General features: G+C 40.6%; 1 protein-coding gene across 1 annotated transcript; it reads right to left on the bottom strand.

Annotated features, from left to right (window-relative positions):
• Positions 1–2,484: 2,484 nt before the first annotated feature.
• On the bottom strand, positions 2,485–3,833 carry NANOGNB (NANOG neighbor homeobox). The gene is made up of 4 exons (XM_087813794.1): positions 3,821–3,833; positions 3,406–3,737; positions 3,202–3,281; positions 2,485–2,491 (listed from the first exon to the last, which is right to left on the bottom strand). Exons 1-4 carry the CDS (start codon positions 3,831–3,833, stop codon positions 2,485–2,487), a joined length of 432 nt encoding a protein of 143 aa, XP_087669920.1.
• Between the last annotated feature and the right edge of the window lie 15,441 nt (positions 3,834–19,274).

Below are 19,274 nucleotides of genomic sequence, written 5' to 3'. Positions count from 1 at the left end.
TTACGTAAGAACTTCCTTCCTATCAAGGAGTGGGTTTGGAATATGTTTTATTGGACTCATCTCTGCCATGGCTTGAATCCCCACTTTGACTAAGTGGCAGGCCTATTTACAGCAGAGGATCTCTAAAGATGTGAGTGTTCCTAGGCCCTGTAGAGTATGTAGACCCTCCAGGTGCCCTCACCCTTATTGCTGTGGCAGCCCCCGAAGCCTTTAGAGAGAGGGGCAGGAAAATCCCCACCGATGCCTGGTATATAGATGGGTGTAGCTGGGGCAAAACATCCACAAGGACTGTATGTAGTCAGCCCAACACTGACACCGTCTGGATGGAAACAGTAACAAACCACAGCCGCCTGTGGGCTGAATTCAGAAGGGTTTTCCTGGTGAGCCCTGTCCATTAAACTGTGCACTCACAATGTGGGCTGTTCTAAAGGGATTAACTCCATCGCTTAGACAGTGGGAAGCTCAGGGGTGGATGATTATGAGGAGGCCCTTGTGTGGTCAAGATGTATGGACGACATTTGTGTTCACCTGCAAAAGCCTGAGATACTCCTCTCTGTTTTCCACATCCTGGCTCATATCATAAGGCGCTGGCACCCTCTGGCAACCAGGAAGCTGATGCCCTACTTCAGGTATGAGCAGTAGCAACAGGCCCTTCAGTAGATGTGGCAGATTGGGTGCTTAGGAAGAGACCCTGCAGTAGTGCCTGGGTGGGAGGGTGCATTGCCAAGGATGCTAGATGGCTCTTGAAATACAGTGACTTGGTTAATGCAGTAACAGTATATCCTGTGTTTTCTAAACAACGCCCAAGGCAACAGTCAAAGGAGTTTGGGGTCATCCACTGGAGTCCCCAACTGGTGAGGGACTGACAAATTGATTTTATTGCCCCCCCCCCCCAGGGTTCTAAATATGCCCTGGTTTTTGTTGACACTTCTTCTGGCCTAACCCAAGCTTTCCCGTCACCATGCAAACCAGGCTGCCACCATCAGGCGATTAGAGAAACTGAGTATCGTGTACAGATACCCTTGTTGAATGGACAATGAACAGTAGTCACATTACAGAAGTCACAATATGCAAAACTGAGCAAAAGAAGACACTGAATAGAGGTTCTATCTCTCTTATAACCACAGGCAACAGGGATAGTAGAAAGGAAAAAATGGAGTATTAAGGCAGCAGATCAAATTACTAACAGGTGAAAACACCTTGGCCGGGAGGACTAAAGTACTGTCCTGGGCTTCGATACATTTGAATGATCAACAAGTATGGCCCGCTGCCCATATGCCAGACTGGGGACTCTTGCCGAGGCATCTTCCATAAAGGAATGGAAGTTGAGGGAAGCAGCCATTGCCCCAGATCCCACCAAGGATCAACGTGCTGTGCTGCTGAGAACACTGAGCCCCATCAACCTTGGGAAAGGCATTATCTACTGGAATTTGCAATGGGACCTCCCCCCAAAATGGGTGGGTTTCTTTGCAATCTCCACTGGGATCCAATTGTCCATTGTCCTGCTGCAAGCTGGACCTGTTGAAACGTCCTATACCTAAGATGAAATGTGTACCATTGAAAGAGGGGAAAAGGTGAGGATCTTCTCATTAAGTCACAGACACAGACAAAAATCACCTTTCAGGAGCACAGCCAGGTTTGTAGACAAAAGGCAGAAGGGGCTGTTAGAGATCTACTGACAGACTGCAGGATGCACTGAGCCCATTAGATTCTACAGTGGATTTCCCTTTCACTCTCTGAATATTTCCACAGAAGTTAATAATTTTTCATTGTTTTTTTTCTTAAATAAAATCAATGAATTTACATTATAAAACTTCAAATTCATAGCAATGTTCACACAAAATGTTTAGAAACTCCTTTGCACTCCCTTCATTCAGTTCTCAGCAGAATTAACAATTGTTAATATATTCTTGTTTATCTTTCCAGAACTCCATTTATACATGAGAATGATGTCATACAAACTGTTCCACAGCACAACCCATGCACTTAATATATATCAAAATGCTAAATTTGAAAAACCATTCCCACTGAAGAACAGGGGATCTTCCTAAAACACATTTTAAAATTTCAAAGAGGTAAAGAGTTTACGAGGGTGGAAAAGGCACAAGAAATTTGAAATATTTTCTCATAAGAATTTTAATAGAGGAAATTAGGAGTACATAAACATTATTTATGAAACACAAATTGACATAGCCTGGAATGAAAACACCTGAGAAATCAAAGTACAAATTCAAGCTTAGACATTTAGGAACTGGCACTTGTTGATGAAATCACATTACTTCCCAGCAATTCAATTTCCTCATTTATGGTTTAGAGTGATGAAGTGAGGCAATAAATAAATATATGTATATAAGCATACATAAATAATATATAAAAATTCTATAAAGCACTCAGTGCTATTAAAAATACTGATGTTCTTTTCTTAATTTATTTCAATTGAGTGACGTTCTGCCTAAAGAAAGAAAAGATAAATGTCAAATATATTCAGTATCTAAGGAATGAAAAAGAGAAAATTATTATTTTAATTTTTTTAAATGTTTTTTATTGATTTTATTTTATATTTTTAAAATTTTAATATTTAAAAAAATTGATTTCAGAGAGAAGAAGGGAGGAGAGATAGAAACATCATTGATGAGAGTCATTGATCAGCTGCCTTCTGCATGCCCCCAATAGCGATTGAGGCCAAAACTCAGGCATGTGCCCTGACCAGGAATCAAACCATGGACCTCTTGATTCATAGGTTGACACTCAACCACTGAGCCACACCAGCTGGGCAAAAGATAAAATTTTTAATTCTATACTGCAATCAATAAAAATGTAATAGCTGTAGTTGTATATTTGCTAATATGGCTACATGGTAAATAGTGGCATGTCTATGTGTGCATATGCATTTTTGAGGGTTGAGCAGAGTGAAAAACAGGGCAGTGAATGGCTCTTTGCCACTGGTTAGAAACACGAAAATATTTACAGGATATCCAATAACTATGTGAATACAATCTGTCCCCAAAAGTTAATACGCAGAGTGGGGCAAAAGTAGGTTTACAGTTGTGAGTACACAAAACACAGAATTTATTCTTGTACTATTGTTTATTAATTATTGTATCATTTTCCATATGAACAACTGTAAACCTACTTTTGCCCAACCTGTGTTCCTTTTTTAATTCCTTACAACTTAATGTTCTACATATGAAACACTCTTACCTCTTGAGCTTTCTCTTGTATTTTTGCTTATACATTTCTTTATTGAATTTCTTTCTCTTTCTTAAAAACCATTGATTCACCTGCAAAAAAAAAAAAAGGGGGGGGTGTATGTGGGAGATAATTCATCCAAAAGAGAGAGTATTGATTTATATGGGTAATAGCACTATACAGTGACTCTGCCCATAAAGAAATGTGTTCTCCTACCTGCTTTTCTGTCATGTTAAATTCAAATGCAAGCGACAGGCTATGTCCTCTTGTAGGGCATTTGTTTGACTTGAACTTTGCCCAGAGTGTGTCCATGAGCGGTTTGCTGACTAATCTTTCCTCTGGATATCCTTCCTCGTTTTCCGCTTTTCCTTCCTTTTTCCTTTCCTCTTGTTCCTCTCCCAGTTTCTCCTCTACACCCTTTTCCTTTTCTCCTCCTTTTTCTCCTCTCCATTTTTTATTTCTGCTTCTTTCATCTTCACTATGACTCCCATCGGATTGCTCTGGATGTTGATCACAAGGCAGCACTGGCTGTTTCTGTAGAGCAAGACCTGTGGGGGGAAATCCAGCTGCTGCTAAAGTTGACTTTCAGGTCACAGTCAACATTCTTTAGGGTGACATTCTCATAAAGTACCAACGTTGTACATTGTGGAAAGCAGAGAGGAGAGGAAAAGCACAGTTGATCAAAATCAAAGAAGATTTGCCCTGGCCAGTGTGGCTCAGTGGTGAGAGCACTGGCCTGCACACCGAAGGGTTGCTGGTTCAGTTCCCAGTCAAGGGCACGTACCTGGGTTGCAGGGAGTTTTAATCTGGGTTGTGATCAGGCAAATTTTAAATTGGAGACTTGATTAGAGCTGTTCTAGACTGGAGATCAGTCAGAAGGCCGAAGTCTTTCCCAACTCAGGCTAATGGTTTTGTACTAAATATTTAAGACTATTAGACCCCACGGAAGGGTTGTAAGTGATGAGATAAACTGTAGAGAATAAATAGGATTAAAGAAATTTAGAGACAGACCAATGATTCCCTGGTAGTGGAAGTTACGGAGATGATGGTGGCAAGAACTAAGGTAGATGTCATCTATATCTTGGATGTCAATGAGCCACGAAAATGAGCACCCAGTGATTGAGTGGGCAAACAACATAAACAAGTTCACAAAAATAACCTATTTCCAAAAGGCATATGAAAAATGTTTAATTTAATCAAGAGGCAAAGCAACTAAATCTTCTTCAATGAGATATATGTATACTAATATAAAAAATATTATTAGCAATATGGTGCAATTTTAATAAATAAATTAATTCAATAAATACTTATTGGCCACTTACCGTGTAAATGGAAAAGAGCAGACTGAAAGAGCAGACTGGTAGAAAAGGCCATTAGATTTCCAAAATGTATTTCTTTCTATCACTCTTAAAGGTAATGAAGAGACAAACTATGAGTCAAAGTAAACAGTATGTCAGGAGCCAGTCTTCTGAGAAGGCCCTACTGGCACAACTCTGCCTCCTGTTCTAACAGACCACGTGGTAAATGGGGCTTTTACTTGCTTCTGCTCAAGGGAGCCAGACACCTTTGCTATTTGATGCTCTGGTTTCACAGAAAACTATGTGTAATATTGTGACTTATAATAAGAAATATGTATTTGGTCTGTATCGCATTCCTGGCCCAGAGTTCCTAAAATCCTTGGAATTTCCTGAGAGTGTTAAGGCATCTTTTATTATGTTAATGAGCGACTGGAATGCTTTTAGGTAATTGGAAGGTAGACTGGTTGCCAGGGAAACTAACCAGGTGATTAGAGGATTAGAATTTTCAGTCCCACTCTAGACTTCCACCTCCGGGAGGGGAGAGGGACTGAAGATTGAGTTCAATCACCAATAGCCAATGATTTAGTCAATTATGCCCATGTGATTGAAGCCTCCATATAAATCCAAAAGGATAACTTTCAGAGAGTTTCCAGGTTAGGAAACCAGAACATATCCATGTGCAGGACCCTAAACTCCACAGGGACAGAAGCTCCTTTGTTCTGGGCAGTTCCTCTATCTCTTCTGCTGTTGACTGTTTTGTTTTGAATATATCTTTATTGATTTCAGAGAGAGGAAAGGAGAGGGAGAGAGAGAGACAGACAGAAACATCAATGATGAGAGAGTCATTGGGGATCGAGCCCGCAGCCCAGGCATGTGCCCTGACCAGGAATCGAACCTCGATCTCCTGGATCCTAGGTCAATGATCAACTGCTGAGCCACGCCCGGCTGGGCTGACTGGTATTCTTTAATATCCTTGTAATAAACTAGGAGTCTAGTAAGTAAGCCGATTTCCTGAGTGCTGTGAGCCACTCTAGCAAATTAACCAAACCAAGGAGGGGGTCATGGAAACCTCTGACCCCCTTTGTAGCTGGTTCATCGGAAGCACAGGGAACAACCTGGATTTGTGATTGGCATCTGAACTGGTGGTCAGTGTTGTAGGAATGAGATCTTAACTCATGGAATCTGATGCTATTTTCAAGTTGATAGTGTCAGAAGTGAGTTGTAGGACACCCAGCTGGTGTCAGAGAATTGTTTGATGGGGCAAAAAAACACATAGTGGAATTGGTGTCAGAATTGTACTATGTATACATTGTTAGTGTTTAATGTTAATTCTACCTACTCATTTGCACACATGTAATTGGAGGGAATTCAAGCTTATAGAATGTGGGACAGATTTTGTAAGAACATTTTCAGGTGACAACTTCAAAAGTATAAACTAAATATGTTGTAATCAAATGCAAATTTAACTTTTACATTTGTGTTTTGGAGTTTTATCAGAGGCTTCCAAAACTCTGAACAGGAGGGGACAGATGCTCTATGTAAGACATGTTGAGAGATTATGAAACAGGTTTTGTTATTATTAGCTTACTACCTACCTAAAGTGTCTATAAGCAGCAAGGAGAGTGACTAAGAAAGTACTAGAATTTCTTTAAAGAGAGGTTGGTGGTGGGCTCTGCTTTCTTTCTCTGTTGCACACACCATCCTCACTCTTGTGGGAGTAAATGTTGCCACTTTGTCAATCTCAGCCAAGTGCAGAGTGTTTCTCAGAATCACACATAGAGCAGGGACTGGTGCCTGACTCAAGTTTGACAATGGATACTGTCGGAGACAGTCGGGAGCTGTCCATGGTAGTTAAATGTGGACGGAAGGTCTTACTGGTGGTAGCTTCACTAGCAAGCGCATCAGGTTAGATAAATGTAGGGCTTTGACCTTTTTCTTTCATCTGCCTATCATCTCCCTGAGTCAGACCCTGGCAGGATGGGGAGGCACCAGCGCTCTCATAATTTTTTTAATGCATTCCCTGTGATATTTAAAAATTTTCTTTTTTATAAAAAGAATTTCTCCCCGTGGCTGACCAATTATTTGAAGAACATGTTAAAACTTAGACCAAGAATTCTCTTGAAAACCTTAATAAGCCACTAGTCTAAAAAATTCCTTAAAAGTCTGAACCTTAAGGTCCAACATCTTTGGGAACACAAGTAGACAACACATTCAGGCGCCATTCCCTTCTTCAAGTCTGCCCATATCCCTGCAGTCTTACAATGCCAGCCACCTCTGCTGCATAGTAAGAGTAAAGAATCAACTAATTTCACATATTTTACCCTTTATTAATTAAGCTGAGATTTGTCTTTTGAAAAACATGTAAAGCCAACAGAAATTCTGGAGTTTTGAGTTACTTCACCTTGACCTGTGGCCAACGTTTTCCTTTTTTGTTTTAAATTTAAAAAAAAAAAAAAAAATCCCCCTATGCTGTTATTTTCTTTGAATATATTTTCAAGTCAAAAATTTTCCCCACCAAACCCCATGTAAACCTGACAAAAACTGAACTGCTGTAACTGAAGTGTGAAAGTTGGCTAGAGACCCTTGGAACTCCTAGGTGTTCTAGAAGTGCAGTTACATCACAGAACTGAGGTGTCCAACAAACTAATGTTTATTTTTTGTTCTTATGTTGAGAGGGAGCATCAAGCAGTCTGGAGCATGAATGTTCTTTTATAAATTTAATTTGAAATATCTTATTGTGATTTTCCAGCAACTGTCTTAGCCCTCAGGTAGAGACACTAAATAAATGCAGTTCTAGTTAATGGTTTGCCATATCTAAGAACTTACATAGAAAGTGGGGCATAGGGTTGCCTCTATTCTCTTATCTCTTAAGAGAATATTTATCTCAGCCTGACTGGGTGTGGCTCAGCCGTTGAGCATCGACCTAGGATCCAGGAGACTGAGGTTCAATTCCTGGTCAGAGCACACACCCGGGTTGTGGGCTCAATCCCCAGTGGGGGGTGCAGGAGGCAGCTGATTAATAACTCATCACTGATGTTTCTCTCTCTCCCTCTCCCTCTCCCTCCCTCTCTCCCTTCCTGTCTCTGAAATCTATAAAGGCATATTTAAACAACAACAACAACAAAAGTATTTATCTCATATACCCAGATCTTGGATTTTATCTGCTATAGAGTCAAGATACAAGGTCTCCTTCACTCACATTATACTCTTATACTCTTGATAGGGTTCAGGACATGCTACCCCAAAATATGGCACCTTGGCATATTAAATGCTTTACACTGAAGGAGTTTGAGAAAACAACAGAAACAAAGGTCACTCTGACCTGCCCTCCACCCTCCCTTTTCTTTCCTGAAACAGGTTATAAACCCTCATGTGACAGGTATCCTCCCTGTACCTGGAGGAAAGGAACATGCTTACCTCTAAAGGCAAAGAGATGCCAAAAAGAATCTGAACAAACCGGCCTTGCTCAGTTTCCTCCAGTTAACTACAATTACCTCATACTCCCTAACCCATAATATTCCTCCAGGACTGTCCACTCCTCATCCAACCTACCCTAAAACACATTTTTCTGGTTCTTTGGGTCTTCGTGTACTTATGAAGGCTCCCATGTCACACAAAACTTATATTAAACAAATTTGGATGCTTTTCTCCAGTTAATCTGTCTTTGCAAGTTTAATCTTCAGAGCCATCCAGAGACCACCAGAGAGCTGAGGAAACTTTCTTCTTCCCTGCACTCTCTTAGACTCCAAACTGCTTCCCCGTATCAGAATGGTCTTTGATCTACGTGCAATGGAGAAGAGGAGTGGGGCACGGTTAGTTCTGCTTAATTATATCTCATTTAAAATCTTTTGTCTCCTAAACCAGATTGCACATTGTGGACTGAGGAGCCAAAAATGTGAACATTTTTATTCTCTGGTTTTGCCATGGAGAAAGGCTTTTTCCAAGTAAACACATTGGTGCTGAAAGGGCACACAGGGAGGGGACACAGCTCTTAATTCTTTGTGTACTGTCCTATGTCAGTGGGGCTAATGATGGAATTCTGATTTCTAGCTTGATGCATGGTGATTCCACTAATGGAAATGGAAAAATTTAGAGGAGGAAAAGGTGGGTGTGCGAATTTGTTTCAGACATGAGTTTGCAGGTACAAAATAAGACGTATCACCATCAGTTGCAGATGAGTTTTAAAATGTCAGGAAAGGTTGGAGCTACACAATAAACTTGGAAGTCATCGACATGGTACTGAACTCATTAGTTTGGATGAGAAACATCCACTGGCACTGCTTAGAATGAGAAGACCGGTGATCAGAAGGTGCATCTTTGGGGAGCAATTCCATTAAAGGGGAAAACCAATTTGTGTGAAGATAATCACTGGTAATTTTAACATAAACATTTTATATTGCATTAGGGAAAAATTGACCAAAAAATATAGGTAACTCTTTCAGTAGTTTGAATGTAAAGAGGAGGAAATGGATGGGTGGAGCTTTTGTTAGTACAAACTTGAACAAGTTTATTTATTTACTTATTCATTTATTTGTTTATTTAAAATATGTCTTTATTGATTTCAGAGAGAGGAAGGGAGAGGAAGAGAGATAGAAACATCAGTGATGAGAGAGTCATTGATCGGCTGCCTCCTGCACGCCCCCTACTGGGGATCGAGCCCGCAACCCGGGCATGTGCCCCCACCAGGAATCAAACCGTGATCTGGATCCTAGGTCGACGCTCAACCGCTGAGCCACGCCAGCCGGGCAGGCTTGAATAAGTTTAAAGGAAAGGAAGGAATGAAGGAGAGAAAGGAAGAAAGTCTCTGGACCAGGCAGAAGGGAAAGAGTTCAGGCTCAAGTGAATGGCTGGCCTTGAACAAAGGAAAGAAAAGCAGGACTCCCTCAGCCTTTCCATCAGACCCCAACAAGTAGGGATGCAAGTAGACAAGGTGACTTTGGGGGGGGGGGGTGAGGAAAATAACACATAATGGCTTTGGTTACATCAAGAATATTTTCCTATTACTAAATATTTTTCAAAATATATGAGTCTTGCCCTAGCCGGTTTGGCTCAGTGAGTAGAGCACCAGCCTTCGGAGTGAAGGGTCTCAGGTTTGATTCCTGCCAAGGGCATGTACCTCGGTTGCAGGCTCGATCCCCAGCACAGGTAGGGGCCTGTGGGGGAGGCAACCAATCAGTATATAAATCAGCATATATATGGTTTTCACAATTTTATGTATATGGCACATTTAAAGAAGTGGATACATATTAAAAATAATGAAAAGAAAGAAGCCTCCAAATAAATACTTTTGTATCTGACCGGTGGGGCAAAGGTGATTCTGATTTGCTTTTCTATGTTCTCTCCATTTCCAAACTTCATTTCCTTCCATACTCTTTTTTTTAAGTGAGAAATATGTTTGGTCTCCAGATAAAGAGCTTTGGGCTCACATGACATCTTGTCAGATGTGCAGATTTTTGAGCCTCAACTCTGAACTAAGGACTCAGACACTTAGGGGTGGGGCCTAGGAACCTCAGTCATAACAGGGCGACAGGGATTCTTGGGCATGACAACGTTTAAGAATCACTGGTTCCTTGCACTGTAATAAGATGAAGGTAATGGTTTAGGAGCAACAATTTTCACGGGCCTGACTATAATGATATAATAAATCTTAATCCAGTTTTCATATTTGGTGTGACTCTCAAAATCCTTAGCACAAAGGCCAAGGCTTGGGGCTGTCAGGACCCAGGGCAGGCCACCCCAAGACAGGGCACAGTGGATACTGATTACTCTGAATTAGTTACTTAAGAAGCTGCCTGTGCAGGAAGAAAACGCTGATCTGTCTCCCTAAAAGCAGGAGATAAATCTCCATCTGATAGGTGCTCCCTGCTCCTAAGGGCCAAGAGACACCCTTATCACAAGAACTAAAAGCATCCAAAGTCAAATCGTGTATCAACAAGCCTTGTAAACCTTTACTTATTTACTACAGAAGCCCAACTTTTGCTTAGATTCCTTTCTAATGAGCACTTGTCTTTGTTCTGTCAATGTCTCAAACATTTACTGTTTCTTTCTCTAAAAAGCATAAAAAGGTGCCTGGTTTGATCATTTCTTTGAACTGCATTTTATGATCTGGGTATCATGTTGTGATTCTCCTGTGTGCACATATTAAATTGGTCTTTCTCCTGTTAATCTAGTCTTGTGTCAATTTTATTATTAGTTCAGTTGTAAGATCTAAAGAAGAGTGTGTGTGTGTGGGGGGGGAGGGGGCGGAGTAAATTCTCCTTCCCCAAAGGGCCAGATTACATGTTTTATTATATATTTGGGCTATTTTGTTCTTCTCAAATTGTCTTTACATCGGGGATAAAAATGATAGTGCAAAAAAATTATCATATAGTAAAACTTACAGAGCTGTTACTCTGAGACATTTTCTTCTACCCTAGGTCTGAAAAAAGGCAGTCTCCAGTGAGAAATTATTAAGCTGTTTCTTTTTATTATTAAATATGTTTTTATTGATTTCAGAGAGAGGAAGGGAGAGGGAAAGAGAGAGGAACTTCAATGATGAGGGAGAGTCATTGATCGGCTGCCTCCTGCAGGCCCCTGCTGGGAATCGAGCCTGCAACCTGGGCATGTGCCCAGACCTGGAATCAAACCAAGATCTCTTGGATCCTAGGCTGATGCTTAACCACTGAGCCACGCCAGCTGGGCTGGAGCGGTTTCTTTTTAACTACAGTACTTTCCCCCTTATTGACTGTTTTGCTTTCCGTGGTTTCGGTTACCTGAGCTCAACGGTGGTCTGAAAATATTAAATGGAAATTCCAGAAATAAACAATTCATAAGTTTTAAATTGTGCGTTGTTCTGAGTTGTGTGATAAAATCTCTTTCTGTCCCTCGATGTTCTGCCCTGGAGTCAATCATCCTTTTGTCCTGGGTATCTACACTGTATCTGCTCCCTGCCTGTTAGTAGTGTAGGTTTGCTGTTGAACTGTGCCTTTAATTATTATTTAAATAGAGAATTGTCCCTGCTTTTAAAAGTTAATTAAGGACATCAAACATTGAAACCAAAATAATTATCAAGTAATCATCAAAAACTTTAAAATTTTGCACCAGATTTAAAATGGAACAAATTTTGTAGGTCCACATTTTATAACATGTTCTAGGGCCTTGAGAATCAATTCATAAAAGAAATTTCATTTGCGTGAAAACATTTTTTTATTGATCTTAGAGAAGGAGGGGGAGAGAGAGAAACATCAATTTGTTGTTCCACTTAATTTATGCATTGGTTGATTCTTGTATGTGCCCTGACCAGGGGTTGAACCCACAACCTTGGTGTATCAGGATGATGCTCTAACCAGCTGAGCTACTCAGCAAGGACTCATTTGTCTTTTGATATTTACTTTATATTTTGGTATCACCCAACACCCTTAACAATAACCTTCATATATTTTTGGTCCATCCCCAGAGGTTTTACTTCACACATAATTAGGTGAGGATCTATTATGTTATAAAATATGTCATAGCTATAAAAGGATTCAGTCTTCTAAATTATATTCTCTGATATCTGCTTTATCAACACAAAAAAGAAACATAAAGTCAATTTTTTGGAGCTTTCTGGTAAGTAGAGTATTATAAAATTAGCAGGAGTATAAGATAAGCTTCTGCCAAAATTCAGTCTGTCTAAACATTTTGTTTTCTTGTGGACCTGACTAGGATCAGTAGTTATTTTTTCCCTGCCTGGGGTTTGCCAGTATAGAAACAACCTAATGGGATTCCCAGAAATTTAACTGATGTATATCACTTTGAGGCAGGTGTAATACTAAATGTTCTCATTTTACATGTCTAATTAGCACCTTTTTTAAAGGGAAAACACACCACTACCTGAGGATGCTGTGTAGATGCACCCTTAGATTTTGCTGGCAAATTTGGGAAGGGCTGCTGACCTCCCCAGGTCAGGAGGTCAGGAGGCCAGGACACCCTGGACTTGCTCTTAGGGGGTGGAGGGGCAGAGTTTAGCGCCACAGCCATGGGGCTCCCCTTCTGTGCTTGCTGCACCCACTCCTATTCTTGGGCACAGCTTGTTTCACACTCATCTCTGACATTGTCCCCATCTCTCTAGTGGTCCTTTCAGATGTGACCGGCTCTGAGCTGTGCACCACAGGGACAAGGACACTGAGTGGGCCTGGGCACTGGACTCTGTCAGCTCCGAGACAGCGCTGATCCTATCATCTGCTCCTCCCGGTGACTAAGGTCCTGGTGATGAGCTGGTTTTAATAATAGATTCCCTTTGTGATTAACACTCTCCTATGTCTTTTACAGAAAAAGGGGCGGGAAGCTATATCTCTTGCCTTTCCCAGCTTTGAAGTCACAGCCCAGATCCTAAACTGACTTAATCCCCCTATGCTACTCCCCCGATATGATGTGAAATCCTTGACAAAGTCTGAAATAAGACCATATTCTCTCAATTACAATTTATGAAGGCCAATCTTATGTAAACAACATTAAGTCTAAAGTAAGAGCTACTTAACGTACTAACTGTATTATTTCAATGCCACTTTTATTTATTACTTTAGATATATTCAATATTTAGAGTACATATTTTTATTTAGTATAAAAATCTTAAAACTTATAGTTATGACTTTTCATATACATGTACATACATTCATTTGATCAAAAATTGTGTATAAATTGACAAAAGAAAAGATGCATATATTTTGCTTATACACAAAAACATCTGCTTTTGCTTATTTTTTCTGACCAGGTAAAACATGCGAGCAGGTTATTTCATGTCTCATATTCTTTTCAGTGCCAGATTTCTCAGACATATTGCCCTTGAGCACCTGTCAAAGTTTACTCCTCCATGAGGAACCTAGCAAGGAGATAACAGAGTGTGCCCACTCTCAGTGATTTGGGAAATTAGAAGGTTTCTATACTTTCAGTAAGGAGTTAATATATACAGCTTCTCCACTGAGCACAAACTGTTATTGACTACTGCTGTTTTATTTTTCATAGTCACAAAAATGTCATGTTTTTGTTAATCGACCTGAATTCAACTTAGGACATGTCAATCTGGAGCTGTCTTCCCAGAAATACTATTAATAGAAAGAATAAGTAATGAATCTGAGAAGCAAACTGTAAGCAGATTGCTCTGTGGGTGATGATCAGTTCCAAGCAGCAGGCTGTGATCCCCGGCCAGGCGCCTATTTTAGCAGAGACACCACGGTGTCTAGCAGAGTTCTGTTCACAGAGGCGCAGGACCCTAGCTTCTTTTTCAAGCAATTACCTACCAGTCTCCTCAGCCTTCAGTACAAAATGTGTGATCACCATTTGCCCATTGCTCAGTTGAAGGACTAAAATTTTCTTTCTCAATTTCAGTTGTTAAAAAACCCCTCTCTTTGATTTTAATGGTTTCATATTGCTAGTTTTGAGCTTCTCAGAACTGCTGCTTTGTCTGTGTTCAGCTTTGCGATGGCAGGCCTTCCTAACAAAGGCTCTTAGTAAAAGAGTCTTGGAAATATTGGGAGATACGCTTCCTCCCTTGAAACTGCAAAAAAGGTTCATACGGTTCGGCATTGTAAACAGTCCTTGCATGATTTATGCAGATTCCTTTCTAAGGTCAATACCTCCTGTTTTGTACTTGATCTTAGCCTCTCGAGCTGCTCAAGGACATACTCCTGGAATTCTCACTGACCCCTCTATCAAATCATCAATATTTCCTTCAGTACTTGATCTTCCCTGTCAGCACACAAACATGCTATTACTGCAGAATTCTAAAGCTGTCTGAGCATATCTCATAGTAGGCCATTAAAACTCCTTAATCTATTATTAAAACATTTCCAACTTGGCTCTAGAAAAATGAGACTATTGAAGTTTTTGATGTAATTGTATTAATCTGAGACTCAGTCTCAAAATCGGGTCCCACCTGACACCTACTGAATCAACATTTGCATTTTAACAAGATCCCTAGGTACTTTATAAAAGTTTGAAAACCACTGGACTAGACAAGTGGCTCTCAACAACTGGATTCATTTGAGGAGTTAAAAAAAACAAATCTTGATGTCCAGGGCACACCCCAGGTCAATAAAATCAGAATCTCTGGGAGTGGAGCCCAGGGTCCAATATTTTTTAAAGCTCCTTCCAGTGACACCAATGTGTAGCTAAATTTGAGAACCACTGTAGTGGACAGACTTCCCCTTTTCTGGGTGGTTGACTGTTGGTACAATTTCCTTAAAGAGAGAATAATTCCAGGAAAAGACAGGCCTTGCTGATATCTTACAGGACATCAGCATTAGCTAGACAAGATCTATTTCTGACTTCCAGAGACATGTCTTAAGATTGGCCCATGGGAGGGGCCAATATGACTCAACCTCAAGAATGAGAAGCTGAAGAACCAGACAAAATTAATGGTTATATGCTGTCATAAAACCTAAGTACACAACAGCAAGAAGGAAGATATATTCAGGAATAGAGATGACTCTATGAGGGAATAAAAGACCTCGGGGCAGATGGTGGCTAGGGAGATGATGCGGGGGGGGGGGGGGGGGGTAAGTACCTAATCTCCTATGGTAGTTTGTAAGGGTTAATTTAATAGATGGCTATTCTGCTTATATCTGTTTCAGTTGACCAAGAAGCGCAGTGCTTCCTGGAAGCTGCAGGAGTCCACTGGTTTTTCAATAACTATTCTAGTTACTGCTCTGAAGTCATCTGAAATACTGTTTTATCATCAAGAATAAATGAGAAACCAGACTGCTCCTCCTCAATCTTGAATAATGTTGTTCGCTTCTAACCCATTTCTCAGAGCTTAGTCGTGCTTAGAATCCCTGGTCCAGCAGCTCCATTACCCAATCCAGTATCCAAGTTAAAACCATGCATTACATTTGTTTGTGACATCCTTAAGTCTCTTTTAATCTCAAACAGTCTTCTTGTCATGACACTGACATGCTAAAGAGACTGGATTCTTTAGGATGTCTCAGATTTTTCTGATTACTTACTCTTGATGTCACGTAGCTTATTTCTCATATTTTCCCTCTGTTTTCTGTGAACTGAAAGTTAAATAATCTTGGTAATAATATAAAGTCATATTATTGGCAACAATATAAATAACTGATGTCAGTTTTATATAGCTTCACGTCAGGACAAACCTAATTTCTGGTTGTCCCACAATAACTGGTTAAGATTGACCCCTGGGTTGGTGGGATCACAGCCTGAGAATGGATGGAGGGCTTTTTATGTAGTGGACATGACTGGAAGAGCAAAGCCAGGAGATTTAAGTATTTGGAAGAGTGACTGTAATTACGGACAACAGTTAAGGAAGGAAGGGCAGCAAGAGGGCATTGAAGGACGGGAAATGAGGGAGCAGAGGGTTAGAGACTGTGCACAAGTACAGAAAGTTGTTGCTAAGGAAAGGATCTTGCTTTTTTTAAAGAAGCCTGGATAAAGGAGATAAGCCTGTTGCTAATATTCACCAGTATCTGTGTTTTCTTCTTCCTTTGGGGCACAAGCTACACTGCATTTGCCAGCCTTTCCCGCAATAAAGGGTGACTGTGGGCCTGAATTCTGGCCAGTAAAATGTGAGTGGAAGTGACGGGCACCATTGTCAGTCTGGCTTTAAAACTCTTTCCATACACAATCCTTTCTCTCCTTTTCAGGCCTGTCTGCGGAGTGGAGAAGGCTCTGGAGATGAAACGGCAGCACGCATGGTGGGAGGAGGGTAGGCTCGGGTCCCTGGGAAAGCCGCCTAACCAAGAATGTTCCTCTGGGACTGTGACCGGAGCAAGAAATCCTGTCCCTCTCCGAGGAATACGCTGCGCCCGGGAGCAACGGCAGGCCAGTTGCCGAGAGTGAGAGTAGCTCAAAGAGAAGGTTCATTCAGAATGGGGAAAATGAGGACAATCTTGATGCTCGTGGGGGTGACCACACCGAGGGAAGCCCTGCTGAAGGAGAGAGGGGAGGATGGCTGGAGGGACGTAGGCGACAAGTGGGAGGTGGCATCGGCTGCACAGATGCCCGGCCCAGCACTGCTTAGGGCGCCGCCGCAGGAGAAAATGCAGAGCCAGCCATGGGCCGCGATTTTCAACCGGGGTGCCGCAGGGGGGTTATTATTTATTTATTTATTTATTTTATTATTTTTAAAAAATATATCTTTATTGATTTCAGAGAGAGGAAAGGAGAGGGAGAGACAGAGGTAGAAACATCAATGATGAGAGAGTCATTGATCCGCCGCCTCCTGCACGGCCCCTGTTGGGGACGGAGCCCGCAACCCGGTCAGGTGCCCTGACCAGGAATCGAACCCCGATCGCCTGGATCCTAGGTCGACGCTCAACCGCTGAGCCAAGACCGGCTGGGCGCCGTAGGAGTTTTTAAAACATGCAGTGCCGACTGTTTAGCCAAGGGCACTGACCTCTCTTCCCTTAGATTGTCACATAAAAAAATGACAACAGCCGACACAACAACAGTGGTCCAGTGTGAATGAATAAAAATTACACCTAAAAAAAAAAAATTAAAAAAAATTACACCTATTTTTTTTGTCAGATTGGGAAAAAATAGAATATATTTGGTGTGCCACAGAATTTTAGTAATGAGTTTATGTGCCATGAGATGAAAAAGGTTAATAATTGCTGAATTAGAGGCAAAATTTTATGTCAGTTTGATTTATTTTTAAAAAGCATTTATATATAACTTAAAAAAATAGAAATACGGACTGGCCAGGTGTGGCTCAGTGGTTGAGCATTGACCTAGGATCCAGGAGATCGAGGTTCGATTCCTGGTCAGGGCACATGCCCTGGTTGCGGGCTCGATCCCCAGCAGGGGGACATGCTGGAGGCAGCTGATCAATGACTCATCATGGATGTTTCTCTCTCTCCCTTCCTCCCTCTGAAATCAAAGATATATTAAAAAAAGAAAAGAAATACAAATGTATGAATACCCTTCCCAGTGAGTTCTCAAAAGTCTAAAAATTATTTCTACAAGGTCAGAAGGCAATTCCATAATATAGAAATACTTTAATACTAAAATAGTCATGTTTTAATATTCCTATTACAAATTATGCCAAAATGCTTGAAACAAAAATCCTTTTGCACATGTTTAAGATAGTTTTCGGAAAGTAACATTGCTTCCTCAAGTGGCATGCATGTTTTACATTTTGATAGGTACAGCTGTCCTCCAAAATAGTTTTATTTGAAGAGTAACCACCACTCAAAGGGTGCATAGCAGCTGCCCAAGGTGTTTGGTTCTGATGGGGTTGTGTTGAGAAAATGTTAGAGTAGGCGTCAGGTTTGACCCCAAAGTAAAAATGACTAGAGAATTAGTTATGGGTTATTGGTGGGTGCTGAACATGAGTGGATCGTGGTAACCTTCCCAGAGTAAGCTTGGAGTGCAGTTGATTCTGAGTGCCTTTCTGATGTTTCTGTTTTTGTCCTTTGATATATCTGTTTGCATAATCAACAGCCAAGTGCTTTCCCATTAGTATCCTAATAGGTTTCTTCCTTTGTTTCTCGTCTTCTTTTGTTTCTCGTCAGTTCTTCATTCCACCAACAAAGCTTTCAGCTCAAGCCTCTGTATTATTTATCTACTTATGATCAGGGAAGCTCCAAGTCCTACAGCTCAGAATATGATGAGCATAAATTGCCGTGGAATTTAAATTTTCCTTGTGGAATCTATGTTTGCCAAGACATGAGGGTCTTAAAAAAATTAAATGTATCTGATGTTTAACTTTAATGTTTAATCCTTTATTTATAATCATTTAGTTTGTACTGATAAAAACAAGATGGTGAGAAACATCTTGACTCTGTGTTTTGATGTCATTCCTCAGTTTGGGAAAATTCTTGGCCATTTTCAAAAATTACTATTACTTCATTGTCTTTCAGTTCTCTTTCTGGGACTCAGTTACATATGTTAGACCTTTCACAGAGGCCTTTTGTCTCTGTGTTCTTCAGGATAGGTATTTTCTTCTCACCTTTCAGTTAACTGATTTCCTATTCAACTGTGTTTACTCTGCCATGAAACTCATCTGTTGAGTTCTTAATTTGTCATTTTATTTTTCAATTCTAAATATCTAATTTTTTACAGTTTCTAGTTCTGTGCTGCAATTCTCTTATCTTCTTACTTATTTTCTTAAACAATTAATCATAGGTATTTAAAGCTGGTTCTCATAGCGCTAACTTCTGGACCCAGATTTTATTTTTTGTTTTAGTTCAATTCTTGTCTTTTTTGTATGTCCAATTATTTTTCCCCCCCAGTTTATTAACTAAACTTTGGGGCTTAGTATTTAATGGTGATTGTATAAACATTGGCCTCATACATCAAAATCTAAGCTCAATATAAAAACCTTGTACATTTTTCTCTTAAAAAGACATAATTCAAAGCATAAAATTTCAATTTTACAAACCCAGAAAAAAGATGATTTCTGATAGTATAAGAAACAAGCTCTCCTTCCACTAAACAAATCCTGGGAAGACAGGTGGTAAAAGATGAAACTTGCGCCTGTTCCGTGTCACCCCCGTAGCACTTATTTCGTACCTGTGGGAGCCACCCTTGCCAGACCCTTGCCAGAAGAAATGGTTTCAGCTCAGGCGGTGGTTCTGTTTAACCAGGCAAGGTAAGAAGTGGCAGTATTTCTCAATCTCCTGCTAGGACTCGGTTAATTGAAAAGCAGTGCAAGGCAGAATTAGAACCCAGGGTTTCAGGATCCAAGCCCAGTTTTATTTCTATGACAAATATTTCTCTAAAATTATAATCTTCTCTATCCCTATTGAATGGTTTCTTCAGCTCCCACTATTAAGCAAATGCTGCCCCCTGCAGTTGGTCTGGTTTCGAAGC

Source organism: Miniopterus natalensis, chromosome 2 (genome assembly GCF_054644295.1).
Source record: "Miniopterus natalensis isolate mMinNat1 chromosome 2, mMinNat1.hap1, whole genome shotgun sequence".
Lineage (NCBI taxonomy): Eukaryota > Metazoa > Chordata > Mammalia > Chiroptera > Miniopteridae > Miniopterus > Miniopterus natalensis.
The sequence above is the reverse complement of the archived record's forward strand: the minus strand, read 5'-3'. Positions and strand labels throughout refer to the sequence as shown.